Genomic DNA, 17,941 nt, shown 5'->3' with positions numbered 1-17,941 from the left:
AAGCTCTGCTCTAAGCTCTGCTGAGGAGGACAGAGATGTTGACTTCAATTGCTCAGCCTTCTAAAGAAAACTCTTTTCTGCACACATGCAATTATATGATGTATTGGAAAGGCTGCCAAGGAGATGCCGTACCATGTCTGAAAGTTTGGGGAGTCCACTTCCAGCTTGTGTAGCTTCCTGTCGCAGGGCATAAGTGCTCTGCAGTCTTCCATGGAGCATGTGGCAACCTCCGTGGACATCCTCACACCAGGAGCCTGTGTCACCAGCTCAAACTGATGGAAGCTCATACTGCTGCTATCCAGACTCTGGGCTCCAATGTATGCTCCACTGGTGGGCCACATTGATAGGAGCTGTAAAGGCATCACTGATCTGCTCAAGTCTGCTCTCCCACAGATAAGTGGGAGTGATGATGCACAGCCCCATGGGTGTGGCAGTATCACAATGGGGGCGATGCATGTTGCTCTCTCTCTCAGGATGTCAGTACGCCAGCTCCTTCGCCGTCCCTTAACCAATACCCAGACTGTTCCGGCAGAAGTCGAAGTGCTGCAGCCTACTGCTGGGCTCTTTCAGGTCTGAACTCCTAGAGGTCACCTGCCACGAGCATCTCCAAGGTCCTTACATGAACCAGAGCAGCCTTCCACCAGCTATGCTGAAGCTGATGGGGGAACACCTTGTAGGAGTGGTAGTGTTAGGTAACCATCATTGAAGAAAAACACTGTGGGTTGACACTTGGGTGAAAAATTAGTTCAGGGCAATTACTGGGTAATTTTGCGCTGAGTGGCAAACGAACGGCTCCCGCCGCTCATTAGACTTGGACTTGCCCTTTTTCATGGGCTTTTGTGCTGCAAGTTCCTCTTATCGGGTCCTCAGTCCAGCACGGCGCCCTCTCCTGGGTATCTGTGACCTGTGTGAATGGAGCAAGTTGCTGTATCCCCTTATTCAATCAGATTGAAGCATGTTAATAAGCAGTGCAGACACAGAACCAGGAAGTGTAAGTTAGAATAGTAAATTCAATGTCAAATCATTTACAGAAAGCAAAATAAAGAGAGGGTAAGAAATATTGAATTAAAAGAGACAGAAAGAAAAAGTAAAAAAAATATTAATTTTTAAAAAAATGTCCAACAATTAAAATCTGAATGAACGAGACTCTACACTTGTAAAAGTAAATTTTCAGTGCCAGAGAGGTTGTTTGGCAGTCATTAAAAGTTAAAAGTTTGCTTAGACTTAAAAAAATTTGACGTACCTTTTTCTTGCGCAATTACTTTGTTTCCATCAGGGCAGTAGAGGAACTTCACGCTGTTGCAGTCATTTCAACTGTAAGTCAGCCGGTGAGATCCCCTTCCCGCAAAGCTTCTCGAGGAGCAGGGCATCTGGTACAGCAATTTCGGATTTCTGCGTTTAACTGCGCACGTGCAGTCGCTGGAAGTTGCTGTCCAATTTGCAATGAAATAACGGTCAGCGCTGTTAGGCTTGCTGTTATTTTTAGAGCAAAATCTGGCCTGTTGTTTTTGACATTAAAGCATTACCCTTTTCACACTGGGCAATTTTGTCTGTAGTGTGGTTTCAAAGCAACAACTGAGTCTGTATTGTCAGGGTGTCATAGATATGATAGTTGGATGAACGTTTCAAATGTTCTTTATTGCAGGGTCAAGGGAATGGTGAAAGAGGTAACAAGGACTGTTAATGCAGAGGGGGAATGTGTAACATTTCAGGGGAATGAGCAGATCAATCGAAGCGCTGAGCTATCAAGTCAACTCTGGCATCTCTGGCTGCAGTGGTGTAATGACCCTCCCTTTCTGCTCCTTCCTCGCCTTATCCCAGATCTTCCTCATCAGATTATGAGTATTCCTTTTGCCGTTCCTCCTCCATGTGCAATCCTTTTTGTATAGCGAGGTTGTGCGACATGCAGCATACTACTGTGATGCGTGAGACTCCCTGTGGGCTGTATTTAAGTGAGCCCCCAGACATATCCGGGCACCTAAACCATTGTCTCAGGAGCCCCTTAGTTTGCTTTATGATCATCCTGGTAGTCCCAGGGCTTCAGCTGTTCAGGGGACTGGGGTTGATGAGACACCTCCGCAACCATGTGTGGAAGGAGTAGCCATTGTCCCTAAGCAGCTATCCTCTAAAGTTCCTCGACGCATGGATTGGTGGAGGATGACTGGTGCAGGATGAACGCTTCTTGACAGATGCCTAGAAACCTGGTACATTCATTCATGATCTGCTGCTGGTGATCACAGATGAGCTGAACACTGATGGAATAAAATCCCTTCTAATTAACGAATGGTGCCCTGTTGACTACATGTGTGTAGGCAATGACCACTTGCACACAAGGGAATCGAGCCACTGCAGCAAATCCCAGAGCCTTTTTATTTTGAATGCTGGTGTCCATTGGGAAGGAGATGTAGTTGTTGGCCCTGGCAAAGAGGGCATTGGTGACCTGCTTAATTCTTGCACGTATGAACTGCAGGCTGAGATGCAGGAAATGTCCCTGTAGCAAGCTGGAAAGATCCTGAGGCAAAAATGTTATGGGTTGTGGTGACTTTGACTGCCACAGGCAAAGCATGGCCACCTGGGCCAGCAGGCAGTAGGATTTGTTGCAGGAGGCTGCAGAGGTCCGCGACAACCTGCTTGGAGAAGGGCAGCCTCCTCGTGCACTGCTCCTCTGATAGATCCGGGAAAGTCACTCAGGGCCTGTAAACCCTAGGAGCGGGGTAAGGCCTTCTTCGAGCAGCCTATCTTACTTCTTGTCTTCTAAGAGACCCAACTGATGCTCCTTGTGGCAGGGAAGCCTTCTCTTCCTCCTCTTCTTCATGCAACCAGATTAAAGTAGCAAGAAGGGCACCCACCTTAATCTGTGTGCTTACTGAGAGTGTGTAGGCAGACAAAATGTTTGTCCCTGCTTCTGCTCTATGCTATTAGTGACTGCTATTGAACTTTGATTGGAAATTTTTTGAAATTGCTGATAGTTTTCATTGCCGGTTTAAGCACATTCCATACCGGTTCAGTTGTGATTTGTTGCTGGTTTATTTCACCCATTCAAGTGCAAGTGTGACTCAGAAAACATGAATAAGTTATACTGTACTGACACGGGAAGGGTGATGGACAATAAGGAGCACACGTAATTGTACTGTTTTTTATATGAGGGTTATACTATGTTGGGGAATACTATGCTAGGAGAAGCTTTATTATTGTAATATTAATTCTAACTGCAAAAATGAACTTTATTTCTGCTTGTTCCTCATCCTTTCTCCCTGATGTGGAGATGCCGGTGATGGACTGGGGTTGACAAATGTCAGGAATCTTACAACACCAGGTTATAGTCCAACAGTTTTATTTGAAAATCACAAGCTTTCGGAGGCATTCTCCTTCGTCAGGTGAAGTGTGGGATTCCTTGAATGTTACCGCATTTATAGTCAGAGAACAATACCTGGTGATTACAGATAATCTTTCCAACTGCCCGTTGTCAAGGCAATCAAAGTGTTCAGACAGAGAGATGTTACATACCGGACTACCAAATATGCAAACGGCCAAAACAAAAGACAGACAGAGAGAGAGAGAAACATCCGAAAGGAAGAGAAAGACAGAGAATGACCCGTTGTATTAAAACAAGATAATTTTTTTTCGCTGGTGGGGTTACATGTAGCGTGACATGAACCCAAGATCCCGGTTGAGGCCGTCCTCATGGGTGCGGAACTTGGCTATCAATTTCTGCTCGACGATTTTGCGTTGTCGTGTGTCTCGAAGGCCGCCTTGGAGAATGCTTACCCGAAGATCGGTGGCTGAATGTCCTTGACTGCTGAAGTGTTCCCCGACTGGTAGGGAACCCTCCTGTCTGGCGATTGATGCGCGGTGTCCGTTCATCCGTTGTCGCAGTGTCTGCATGGTCTCGCCAATGTACCATGCTCTGGGGCATCCTTTCCTGCAACGTATGAGGTAGACAACGTTGGCCGAGTCACAGGAGTATGAACCATGTACCTGGTGGGTGGTGTCCTCTCGTGTGATGGTGGTATCTGTGTCGACGATCTGGCATGTCTTGCAGAGGTTGCCGTGGCAGGGTTGTGTGGTGTTGTGGACGCTGTTCTCCTGAAAGCTGGGTAATTTGCTGCGAACGATGGTCTGTTTGAGGTTGGGTGGCTGTTTGAAGGCGAGTAGTGGAGGTGTGGGGATGGCCTTTGTGAGGTGTTCGTCGTCATCGATGACATGTTGAAGGTTGCGGAGATCATGGCGTAGTTTCTCCGTTCCGGGGAAGTACTGGACGACGAAGAGTACTCTGTTGGTTGCGTTAGTCTTCTGAGGAGGTCTATGCGATTCTTCGCTGTTCATTCAGCCACCGATCTTCGGGTAAGCGTTCTCCAAGGCGGCCTTCGAGACACACGACAACGCAAAATCGTCGAGCAGAAATTGATAGCCAAGTTCCGCACCCATGAGGACGGCCTGAACCGGGATCTTGGGTTCATGTCACGCTACACGTAACCCCACCAGCGAAAAAAAATTATCTTGTTTTAATACAACGGGTCATTCTCTGTCTTTCTCTTCCTTTCGGATGTTTTTCTCTCTCTCTCTCTCTCTCTCTCTCTGTCTTTTGTTCTGGCCGTTTGTATATTTGGTAGTCCGGTATGTAACATCTCTCTGTCTGAACACTTTGATTGCCTTGACAACGGGCAGTTGGAAAGATTATCTGTAATCACCAGGTATTGTTCTCTGACTATAAATGCGGTAACATTCAAGGAATCCCACACTTCACCTGACGAAGGAGAAAGCCTCCGAAAGCTTGTGTTTTTCAAATAAAACTGTTGGACTATAACCTGGTGTTGTAAGATTCCTTACATTCCTTTCTCCCAATCTTTGTCCTATTTTCATCATATTAAATTTAATTTTAATTGTTTACTGCCTAATTATCTATTTTAATCCTTTTTCCTTTTTAACAAAAAAAAACCTAATTTTAACTAATTTTTATCACCAATTTTCTCTTGTATTCCTGTTTCCACCAGCTATGGCCAAAACATTGGGTTAATCATGGACTCAAAGCCAGCACCAACGAGTGGGTTTTCAGGCCAAAGACTTAAGGTCAACTTCATTATGGCAATGACATGACCAGATTACTTTTATACATATAAAAACACTTGAAACTAGAATGAATAAATTCATTTGCAACTCTGGGAATTTAATTGCACTTGGACATGTCTAATGGTAACAAACTACAAAAAAAAAACTTTTTTACAAATTGTCAACAATTTCTACCACAAGTGATGATTCACTATAAGAAATCTTACCTGAATACTGCTGAAGGAGAAGCCACCCAATGGTGTGCAGTATCTGTCCCAAATAACTCAATCTCAGAGCTACTTGTATTCAATGGAGTCACCAACAAGTCTCAAAAGGAATATTTGTATTTAGTTTTCATTGAAATGATTGTAGAATCCTCACATCAATTCAAAAACAAAATAGTAGTAGTATATCTGTTGCTGGTCAAGGTTATGTTGCTCTCCTGTGAAAATAATCTGGAGATAACGTTCAGCCCACCGGAATTACAGAATTATAAATTGTATTCCGCTCCTCCAGTTCCTTCCACAGCATTACAGCACACAGAACTTTGTTAGGCTGGCAAATTACATAAAATGCACAGCACAGAAACAGGCCATTCAGCCCAACTGGTCCATGCCGGTGTTTATGCTCCCCTGAGCCTCGTCCCACCCCTCTTTATCTAACCCAATAGCATAATCTTCTAATTAGACAATGACTAAGGAGGAAAAAATCAACTAAGGTTCCTGCTTCTGATTACTGTCTAATTATTCATACTATAAAGTGTGCTTGTGTTAAAAACAGGATTCTGCTGTGATGCCTTCCACAGCTGAGAAGCCTGTTGACACGGTTTATGAATAGTCACTTGGACTAAGTAGTGGAGGCGGTCATGCCATGGAACTATACCCAGCAGGAGTCAGTATCTTCAGGAAATGAGAGGAGAAAATTGGGGAAGGTGGGAAGAAAACCTCCCTTTCAGCAGATTCAGAAAGTCTCTGCCAAAGAATTAAAACCCTTGCATTTTTCAGCATCAATTCTAGCTAGGAGCTAATGAACTGCATTTTTAGGCAGCCTAAACCAGGGTAAAGCACTTCTCACCAATTAAGTATGTGTGTAAATAATAAATCTCAACAGTGTGAAAATAATCTAGTGAAGGATAAGAATTCTCTGGTGAACTGACTTAACTTGTTCCAGGATGATGAATTCCATTGTTTCTTCTGAGTTTGAGTTATTATACTGTTTGATAGCACTGTGCCAATTTATGATTGAGTTGAAAAATGTTCTGTCCATTTCTGAAGTCCTGAATTAACCTGTTGTACCTATTAATCTAAAGTTTCATGCTTGAGTGAAACATTATGACTGCTACGTCGTCTAAGTTGGACACTAGCTTGCACCTCATTCCGTAATGAGTTTGCTCATATATCTCTATCATTAATCATTACTATTTTCTATGGAATAAGGATTGCGGCATTGCACGTTTCAGATTATATATTTTTAATAATAGCTATTATAAAGCTGACCACTAGATTGCTAGATTGTCACTTTCTGATGTGACATATAATGGTAAATTTTGTAAAACTCTGTTGCCAGCATGGAGCCTTACTCAATCGTAGCACAGATCAGAGAATCACGTACGAGGTTAGCATGTCCAATTTGCAGCAGTACTGATTTTCTGGGGTTAAAATTAATTACCAGGAAATCAGGACTGTCACAAATCAGACATGCTGACTTGCCCGCCCTATTTGCGCTCCCATCAAGCAAGGCTCCGTGCCAGGAGCAGAACCATGCAAACGTTTACCTACATTTACGGCTTCTTACATAAAACTCTCCCTTTATGACTTTGTATCCTTGTCCTAAAGATTGCATTAAAAGGGGCTATTATTACTAGTTCCATGGTGTTGCACAAGAGAGTCAAGACCAAATGTAATCTTAAAGTTTAGCGTGGTTATGCTGATGTAATTCAGTCCCTATTTTAAAGTCATGCATTCTGTTTATATTTATTAATTTTATATAATAGTTTTATTTCATTTTATAGTTGAAAAACAAAGCTTGCATTAATTTGGGAAGTAAAGAAGTAGATTTGGTTGGAACATCGGAATTTCTTTGCAGTATAAACTGAGGAGTTGGGAGATACAAAACCTAGGCGCTATTGTGCCACCAATGATGGGAAGATGTAATTACTGGGTGTCAAGTTTAAATAGGCCCTTTCCATTATAATTATGGACATAGGAATTTATAATAGAAAAAAGGTGACACAAAAAGGTGAAAGGAAATAAGTTTTTGTAAACAAGAAGTGCACAAGATGTAAGATTTATAAACTATATATCGAAAGAAAGAAGTTGGAATTTATATAGCACTTCAGGACATCCCAAAGCACTTCACAACCATTTAAGTACGTTTGAAATGTAGTCACTGTTGTAATCTAGACAAATATAGCAGCCAGATTGTGCACAGCAAATTCTTACAAACAGCAGTGAGATAAGTGACCGGATAACCTGTTTTGGTGGTGTTACTTGAGGAATAAATATTGGCCAGGACACAGAGGAGAACTTCCCTGTTTAGGGTGGCAGGCTTGATGGACCAGCTGTTTTTTTCCTGCTCGTCAATTTTGTATGTTCATGTGCTCTTCTTCGAATAGTGTCTTGAGATAAATTTATATCCATTTTAAGCAGGCGGATGGTTCCTTGATTTACCGTCTCATCCGAAAGACAGCAGTAGAAGTACAGTATATTGTAATTTAGGGAGTGAAAAATGTTATAATAGCAACTTGCTTTTACATAGTGCCTACTTTACATTCAGCTAATCCAAATCTGTATACAATTTGACATTAACTTTAAAAGATGAACACAAAACATATTATTTCTAATCATTTCTAAAGCATTACAACCAGTAATAAAGAACCATAGTTCTAAGCATTTCCTATTATTGTATAAGAATAGTGAGAATTAACTATTGTTCAGAATCATAATTTCATAAAAATATTTGGAGTGTTCTATAATTAGGTTAACCACGATAACAAATGTACTAAGGTAACAAAAAGCAAAATTATTTAAGTGCATCTTTGTTAAGCTCCTGCTTTTTTAGTACATGCAACGTGTGACATCTGACATGTGCTTTGTAGTCAAATGTATCCTGGAGGCGAATTCCTGTATGAGGAATCTTCAGGCATTTTTGTATTAATTGTGTGCAGTTGATAAGGAGCAGGCTTTCCATATTTGATGTGCCCCACTTCTGTCACCTGGAACCTGCAATGCTGGGGCCGTGAGAGGTGGAACTGGCGGGAATTTTGCTAGGTAGCGTCATCCCACCAGTCACGCCTCTTTCTCTGACGTGGCCAGTAAATCCCACCCCCATTCCCCAAGCAAGATCCAAAATGGGGTGAAGACCTGGTGTAAATGGGTCTTCCCCGCCCTCTACCGCCAATACAGTTTCCATCCCTGCTAACCCCCATCCAGATAACGATCCCACTGAGGCCAAAACCTCAGAAATTCACGAATGTTGTTTATTCCAGCATTGAGATTTTCTACATTTCTATGAGCTAAACACATGCTGTAGGGAATATGAACTTGAAACCTGATGTTAAGCATCCACAAATACTCTTTATAGGGAATTAGGGATGCAAAGAGTTGCAAAGGGTAATTGACCCACTAACTTTTCCCACCCTCCTTGTAGACTACTACATAGTCTGCAGCTCTCTGGGTGAGCTAGACAGTTGATTACAAGAACGTGCCACAATGGGAATCACAAATGACATCCTGTGCCCTACTATTCCATGGGGCAATGAATTGCAGGTCAAGAGAGCTGTGTTTTCATGCAACCTAAGAAAATTATTTCAAAGCTGAGAGATTTGTGTGCACCATAGAATTGACAGTATTTTGGCCTGTATTAGAGATTCCAAAAGCCTTTCCTTCTGGCTTCACCTTCAAGTCTCCTTGCAACTTTCACCTAAAAACTATTATTTTATTCAGAGCCTCTGGTAATACAGAATGTTCTATCATTTGTTTAACTATATGTATGGGAGCGGGAGTGCTTTGGTCTATTTTGTTTTTGTTTTTCCTTTTTCTATTGCTATTTCTCGGCTACTGTGTCTCCTGTCTGTACTGATTCGCAAATAAAGCTTTCTATGTACTAGTTCTAGTTCAACAACAAGAAGCAGTAATTTCAAACCATTTGTTCTTTGCACTCTAGGAAACTTGTCGTCCAAGCCCATTGTGAGCAGCTAGAAGAAATGTTAGGTCTTTTTGAAAAGGAAGAACATTTGCTGAACAAACTAACAATATTGGTAAGAGATTTCTTAAAACCTAATCCTAAAACTAGGCAAAGCGGAGGAATATTTTCAAACAACTACATTCTTTAATAATAAAAGGCAATCTTTTCAATCACGTACTGTGGGCAACGATTTTAAACCACCAGTCACAGGAATTTTCATTATGCATTTAAAAAGCTCAGGTGGTAACAAAGTGGGCTAAAGGAGCTATTCTAAAACAGACACATAGGGCAGGATTTTAAATGGGAAAAATGGGTGGGTTGGGATGGGGAGCATTGAAAATTGCAACAATTTCAGACCTGCCCATTTCCGTTTTTCACCGGGGCGGGCGCCCAACCTGCACTCAGGATGTGGGTTGGTCACGAAAACCTTTCAAGGAGGCTACGGGCCTCCATTTTGAAAAGTTTTGCGATTTCAACCCCTCAGGGCCGCGATTCCTGGGCCTTCTCCTCCACACCCCATGAGTGGAGGCAAGAAGGCCGGAAACTGCAGGTGAGTGTCTTTCTGGCACAGCTTGTGGGCCCGGAGGAGCAGGCGTAGTTCCCCCAGGCCCAACAAGCCTACCTGCAGCAACCCCCCCTACGATTGCCAACGCCCCCTCAATACATAGAAAATAGGAGCAAGAGTAGGCCATTTGGCCCTTCGGGCCTGCTCCGCCATTCAAAATGATCATGGCTGATCGTCTAACTCAGTACCCTGTTCCCGCTTTTTCTCCATATCCCTTGATCCCTTTAGCATTAAGAAATATATCTATCTCCTTCTTGAATACATCTAATGACTTGGCCTCCACTGCCTTCTGTGGTGGAGAATTCCACAGGTTCACCACCCTCTGAGTGAAGAAATTTCTCCTCATCTCGGTTCTAAATGGCATACCCCTTATTCTGAGACTGTGACCCCTGGTTCTGGACTCCCCAGCCATCGGGAACATCCTCCCTGCATCTCGTCTGTCTAGTCCTGTTAGAATTTTATATGTTTTGATGAGATCACCTCTCATTCTTCTAAACTCTAGTGAATATAGGCCTAGTCGACCCAATCTCTCCTCATACGTCAGTCCTGCCATCCCAGGAATCAGTCTGGGAAACCTTTGTTGCACTCCCTCCATGGCAAGGATATCCTTCCTCAGATAAGGAGACCAAAACTGCACGCAGTACTCCAGATGAGGTCTCATCAAGGCCCTGTATAACTGCAGTAAGACATCCCTGCTCTTGTACTCAAATCCTCTTGCAATGAAGGCCAACATACCATTCGCCTTCCTAACTGCTTGCTGCACCTGAATGATCGCTTTCAGCGACTGGTGTACAAGGACACCCAAGTCTCGTTGCACCTCCCCTTTTCCCAATCTATCACCATTCACATAATAATCTGCCTTTCTGTTTTTACAACCAAAGTGGATAACCTCACATTTATCCACATTATACTGCACCTGCCATGTTCTTGCCCACTCACCCAACTTGTCTAAATCACATTGGAGCCTCTTTGCATTCTCCTCACAGCTCACATTCCACCCCAGCTTTGTGTCATCTGCAAACTTGGAAATGTTACATCTAGTTCTCTCATCCAAATCATTGATATATATTGTGACTAGCTGGGGCCCAAGCACTGATCCCTGCGGTACCCCACTAGTCACTGCCTGCCATCCGGAAAAAGACCTGTTTATTCCTACTCTCTGTTTCCTGTCTGTCAACAAATTCTCTATCCATGCCAGTATATTCCCCCCCAGTCTCATGTGCTTTAACTTTGCACACTAACCTCTTGTGTGGGACCTTATCAAAAGCCTTCCGAAAATAAATGATCGCGACCCTCCCTAATGATCGCGACCCCTGTGATTAACCCTGATTCCGACCCATCCCCCCCCATGACTGACCCCCCCACCATAACTAAGTCCCCTCCCTGTGACCCCCAGGCCCGCCGATGCCTCCATGCCCCCCTCCCATCCATACACTCTAAGACCTACCTGTTCACTTGCCTCTTCCTTGCTCTTCTCCTGACCGACTGAAACCAGCCCGTCAATCAGGCTGGCTTGTCAGACGGGAAACTGACAAAAAATTTGTCCCCATGTTGCTTCCCTTAGGCATTTTTTGTTCACTTTTTTCAAATTGCCATAAACCACTTTGGTCTCCCAACCAAATTGATACAATGCCTATCACGACCTCAGGAGATCCCAAAGCGCTTTACAGCCAATGAAATACTTTTGAAGTTTAGTTACTGTTGTATTTGCGCACAGCAAAGTCACGCAAACAGCAACGAGTTAATGACTAGATAATGTTTTTTTTAGTGATGTTGGTTGAGGGATAAATATTAGCCAGGACACCGTGAAGAACTCCCCGGCTCTTCTTCGAATAGTGCCATGGGATCTTTTACGACCACCTGAGCAGGCAGATGGGGCCTCGAATGTCTTATCCAGTAGATGCAGTATATTTGGAATTTCAAAAGGCATTCAAAAAGGCTCCACATAAGAGGTTGTTACACAAGATTAGGGCTCATGGGATTGGGGGTAATATATTAACATGGACTGAGGATGGGTTAACGGACAGAAAACAGAGTAGGAATAAACGGGTCATTCTCAGGTTGGCAGGTTGTAACTAGTGGGGTGCCGCAGGATCGGTGCTTGGGCCTCAGCTATTTACAATCTATATTAATGACTTAGATGAAGGGACCAAGTGTAATGTATCTAAGTGTGCTGAGGTGGGAAATAAAGTAAGCTGTGATGAGGACGTAAAGAGTCTGCAAAGGGATATCAACAGTTTAAGTGAGTGAGCAAGAAGGTGGCAGATGGAGCATAATGTGGGGAAATGTGAGGTTATTCACTTTGGTAGGAAAAATTAAAAAACAGAATATTTTGTAAATGGTGAGAAACTATTAAATATTGGTGTTCAGATGGATTTGGGTGTCCTTGTACATGAAACAGAAAGTTAATATGCAGATACAGCAAGCATTTAGGAAGGCAAATGGTATGTTGGCCTTTATTGCAAGGGGGTTGGAGTACAAGAGTAAGGAAGTCTTGTTGCAATTGTACAGGGCTTTGGTGAGACCTCACCTGGAGTACTGTGTGCAGTTTTGGTCTCCTTACCTAAGGAAGGATATACTTGCATTAGAGGCGGTGCAACGAAGGTTCACTAGATTGATTCCTGGGATGCGAGGGTTGCCCTATGAGGAGAGATTGAGTGGAATGGGCCTATTATCTTTAGAATTTAGATGAATGAGAGGTGATCTCATTGAAACATATAAGATTCTGAGAGGGCTTGACAGGGTAGATGCTGAGAGGATGTTTCCCCTGGCTGGAAAGTCTAGAACTAGGGCACATAGTCTCACGATAAGGGGTCGGACATTTAGGACTGAACTAAGGAGGAATTTCTTCAGCGGGTTGTGAATCTTTGGAATTCTCTACCCCAGAGTGCTGTGAATGCTCAGTCATTGAGTATATTCAAGAATGAGATCGATTGATTTTTGGACTCTAAGGGAATCAAGGGATATGGGGATCGGGCGGGAAAGTGGAATTGAGGTTAGAGATCAGCCATGATCTTATTGAATGGTGGAGCAGGCTCAAGGGACCGTATGGCCTACTTCTGCTCCTATTTCTTATGCTCTTATGTAAAGACCCTGATTGTGAAGCATTCCCTCACTACTGCACTGAAGTGAAACCTTGATGACAAATCAAACATTCTCTCATGCCTCACTGGCACAGCAGGAGATCGATTTACTCCATTCAATCATAGAATCCTAGAAATTACAGCAAAGGAAGAGGCTATTCAATATGTGCTTGTACTAGTTCTTCACATGGAGCTACCTAATCTAATCCACTTCCTGCCCTTTTCCCTTCTTATTTTATGTTTTTTTTTCAAATACTGATCCAATTTAAATGATAGTGTTTGGCAAAATAGCCAATAGCACAGAAACAGGCCATTTGGTGCAACTGGTCTGTGCTGGTGATTATGCTCCACACAAGCCTCCTCCCACCCTACTTCATCTAACCCTATCAATTTATCCTTCTATTCCTTTCTCTCTCATGTTTATCTAGCTTCCCCTTAAAGGCACCTATGCTATTTACCTCAACTACTCCATGTGGTAGCAAGTTCCGCATTCTAACCACTCTCTGGATAAACAAGTTTCTTGTGAATTCCTTATTGGACTTATTAGTGACTATCTTATATTTATGACCTCTAGTTTTGGACTCCTCCACAAATGGAAACATCTCTACGCCTGCCCTATCAAACCACTTCATAAGTTTAAAGACCTCTATTAGGTCTCTTTTCTAGAGAAGAGCACTAGCCTCGTCAGTCTTTCCTGATAGGTTATAACCTCTCAGTTCTGGTATCATTCTTGTAAATCTTTTTTGGACCTTCTCCATTGCCTCTACATCCTTTTTGTAATATGGAGACCAGAACTGTGCATAATACTCCAAGTGTGGTCTAACCAAGGTTCTGTACAATTTTAACATAACATCTCTGCTTTTGGTCTCTCCCTCTCCTCAAATTTCCTTATTTTCTTGCTCAGTGTCCATTTTCCCCCCCTTGATAAGCTCCCTCAGAAATTTATTTTATGGGAGGAGCAACTGCATGTCATGGTTATTGATCTCCATTGTGTGCCGCCTCTGTCAAGCTGAATTTCAAACCCTATATCTTAGAATCATACAGCACAGAAGGAAGCCATTCAGCCCTTCATGCTTGTGCCAGCTCTTTGAGCTGTCCAATTAGTCCCATTCCCCTTCCCTTAGCCCTGCAATTTTTTCCTTTTCAGGTATATATCCAATTCCCTTTTGAAAGTTACTATTGAATCTGCTTCCACCACCCTTTCAGGCAGTGCATTCCAGGTCATAACAACTCACTGCATTAAAGAAATTTTCATTTCCCTCCAAGTTCTTTTGCCAATTATCTTAAATCTGTATCCTCTGGTTACTGACCCTCCGGCCAGTGGAAAAAGTTCCTCCTTATTTACTCTATCAAGAAAAATCAGCCATCACCAAGAAAAATCTATTTCCCATTTCCACCTCCACCCATATTGATCCCCTCCACCCTTACCTCACTCCTACTGCTTCTGAAACGCTTTCTTTTCGTTCATCAGCTCCACGCTCAATCACTCCAATGATCTCCTTGCCAGCCTTCCGCATTCCATCCTTCGTTATCAATTTGTCCAAAACTTCACCACTTGCACCTTATCCCATACTAAGTCCCACTCCCCTATCACTCCTGTCTTGGTGATCTCAATTAGGTTCCCACCTCCCAACGTTTTGATCACAAAACCTTTATCTTCTTCTGCAAGTCCCAGTGGAATACCATAGCTACCAGTATGAGAAATAGTTTGTTATGGGATATATCCTAAAAAATACAGAAGATGAATATAAATATAAATTAATGACCTCAGCTAGGTTAAGTAGAATAATTGTCTGATACCAAATTCTACGGGAAAGCAAATCTTTCAGGTGCATCGGATATTGAAGAAGTCTACAGATAATCAGCAATGAGTAGATGAATAACAATGATCCCTTCTTGTTCAGTGGAAAAATCAATATTATCAGGTGGATCAATTGTGCTCCATAAAAACATTTTGTAAGTGACATATATATGAAATGTGTTCGTAAACACATCTTCTCCCATGGAAACCCTTAGATACATAGGTGTGCAGTCTATCTTATGCGTAAGTATTTTCAACATTAGAAAATTGCCTGAACAATAATTTGTATTTCTTGGCAGGATTTCAAGGACTATGTAACACAGCTGGAAGAGATCATGATGCTAAAAGCTAAATGCGTCCAGCGCATGCAAGGCCAGATCCATAAGTATCAAATTTATCCTGGGACAATGTGTGACAATTCAATCACCAAGTCGTCTGTATTTTAGCTTTAGTGTACGTTATAGTGGAATAGCTAGAGAGAACCAGTGCCTATATCTTGACCTCCATTCTACAATTTTTGCAGTGATTGTTCTCATTTAAATGCAAGTTACAAAAATAAATCTTTACATATCTTCTCCATTTTGAGATCTAATCTTAAACTTTGTTTATGCAGAAAAGGTCTGGAATCCTAAATTTAAAACTATATTTCCTCCCCCATTCTCCATGCCTCAGCCTTGCTGACTTGGGTTCCCAGAGTGCACATCACCTTCTGGTAGCTCGTCCAAGTGGCCATTGTTCATGTATGTCTTGACCAACTACTGACAATCTTCTTGGCGGGGTGTGGGTAAAAGATAAACTGCATTGCTTTGGAGTTGAGTTGGGTACTAAACCTAGTAGTATACTCAACATATCCAACCAATGCAGAGCAACAATAAACAAAACCAATAGAATGTTTAACTATAAAGCCAAAAAAGTATAATACAAGTCAGAGGTTGTCATGATCAAACAGAATGGTGTTCTGGTCAGACGACACCTTGTGTATTGTGCCCATTTCTGATCCGAGGCACAAGGGATACATTCAAGCACTAGGAAGAGCCACAAGGCATATTGCCAGTGTCAGAGGGTTGAGTAATGAGGAAAGCCTTGAAAGAAGCATTTCTCAAAGGTGATCTGGAGAATCGAAGATAGTTAACAGTGTGGAAAAGTAAATATTGGCAAATTGCTTAAAAGTAAACTGTGGGAACAGGATGAGGGGGTTCAGTTTCGGGCTAGTATAGTGCAGATGTAGGACTGATTTCTGGAAATTTTTCTTCAGGTCAAAATACATTGTTGAGGTTGAAGATCAGCCCTGATTTGATTGAATGGCAGAGCAGGCTCAAGGGGCCATATGGCCTACTCCTGCTCCTATTTCTTATGTTCTTATGGAATGAACGTCCAGCTAGAGTAGTGGCAGTGAAAACTGTGGAATCATTTAAGAGCCAATTGGATGCTGCAATTGCAGAACTGTAGAGATTCTCGAGATGGATGAATTAAGATGGGTTGAATAGCCTCACTTCTCTAATTATATTGGGAAGATTAAGACCAAGTCAAGTGTGTGCGCCAGATTCAGTAATCTGCTATATGAGCTAGGTAGGTCCAAGGTACTCCAGGCCATTGTAGATGATCGGCCGGTATTCTGGCTGATTATGGGAGCTTGATGGGTAGACCTGTAACGGGGGACTGGGACCCTTCCCACTCAGCTGTAGGGAGCACTGCGAGCCAGTGGTCCTGGCTGGACTGCAGCAGGAAGCTTACCAGTGCTTTGTCCTGGAAAGTAAAAATGTTTTAATCGGCTGTAACTACTGTAATGCCCTTTGGACACTTAGCTGTCCCTATGCTTGGTCCTTGCCAAGCAATGGATAGGTTCTATGGGCTTCTCAGCAATAAGTGTCATTAGGTTAGTTGGCCACAGGCATCATAATGGTACAGTAGCATAGTGGTTATGTTACTGGACTAGTAATCCAGAGGCATGAGTTCAAATCCCGCCACGGCAGCTGGCGAATTTAAATTCAATTAATTAAATTCAATTAAATAAAAATCTGGAATTAAAATACTCGTATCATTAATGATGGCCATGAAACTACCGGATTGTCGTAAAAACCCATCTGGTTCACTAATGTCCTTTAGGGAAGGAAACCTGCCATCCTTACCCGGTCTGGCCTATATGTGACTCCAGACCCACAGCAATGTGGTTGATTCTTAATTGCCCTCTGAAATGGCCTAGCAAGCCACTCAGTTGTAAAATCTCACTACGAAAAGTCACAATAAGAATAAAACCGGACGGACCACCTGGCATCGGACCACTAGGCACCGGACACGACAACGGCAAAACATCAAGCCCAGTCGACCCTGCAAGGTCCTCCTTACTAACATCTGGGGACTTATGCCAAAATTGGGAGAGCTGTCCCACAGACTACCATTACCAACAAGCCAGGGGATCAACCCTGGCTCAATGAGGCGTGGAGAAGAGCATGCCAGGAGCAGCACCAGGCGTACCTAAAAATGAGGTGCCAACCTGGTGAAGCTACAACTCAGGACTACATGCATGCTAAACAGCAGAAGCAATATGCTATGGACAGAGCTAAGCGATTCCACAACCAACGGATCAGATCAAAGCTCTGCAGTCCTGCCACATCCAGTCGTGAATGGTGGTGGACAATTAAACAACTAACGGGATGAGGAGGCTCTGCAAACATCCCCATCCTCAATGATGGCGGAGTCCAGCACGTGAGTGCAAAAGACAAGGCTGAAGCGTTTGCAACCATCTTCAGCCAGAAGTGCCGAGTGGATGATCCATCTCAGCCTCCTCCCAATATCCCCACCATCACGGAAGCCAGTCTTCGGCCAATTCGATTCACTCCACGTGATATCAAGAAACGGCTGAGTGCACTGGATACAGCAAAGGCTATGGGCCCCGACAACATCCCAGCTGTAGTGCTGAAGACTTGTGCTCCAGAACTAGCTGCGCCTCTAGCCAAGCTGTTCCAGTACAGCTACAACACTGGCATCTACCCGACAATGTGGAAAATTGCCCAGGTATGTCCTGTCCACAAAAAGCAGGACAAATCCAATCCGGCCAATTACCGCCCCATCAGTCTACTCTCAATCATCAGCAAAGTGATGGAAGGTGTCGTCGACAGTGCTATCAAGCGGCACTTACTCACCAATAACCTGCTCACCGATGCTCAGTTTGGGTTCCGCCAGGACCACTCGGCTCCAGACCTCATTACAGCCTTGGTCCAAACATGGACAAAAGAGCTGAATTCCAGAGGTGAGGTG

The 17,941-nt window shown here is 43.2% G+C and overlaps 1 protein-coding gene across 2 annotated transcripts in view; it reads left to right on the top strand.

The window, feature by feature from the left end:
- LOC137321897 (kinesin-like protein KIF24) overlaps positions 1–15,262 on the top strand; it is a 74,951-nt gene extending 59,689 nt beyond the window's left edge. For both annotated transcript variants that reach the window (XM_067984751.1, XM_067984743.1), the window contains exons 12-13: positions 9,214–9,307; positions 14,983–15,262. In XM_067984751.1, the coding sequence (XP_067840852.1) occupies positions 9,214–9,307; positions 14,983–15,129 (241 nt within the window). In that variant the 3' untranslated portion in view covers positions 15,130–15,262. The remainder of the gene's footprint in view (positions 1–9,213; positions 9,308–14,982) is intronic.
- The last annotated feature ends 2,679 nt before the right edge of the window (positions 15,263–17,941 follow it).

Source organism: Heptranchias perlo, chromosome 1 (assembly GCF_035084215.1).
Source record: "Heptranchias perlo isolate sHepPer1 chromosome 1, sHepPer1.hap1, whole genome shotgun sequence".
Lineage (NCBI taxonomy): Eukaryota > Metazoa > Chordata > Chondrichthyes > Hexanchiformes > Hexanchidae > Heptranchias > Heptranchias perlo.
This window is presented reverse-complemented; position numbering and strand designations above follow the sequence as displayed.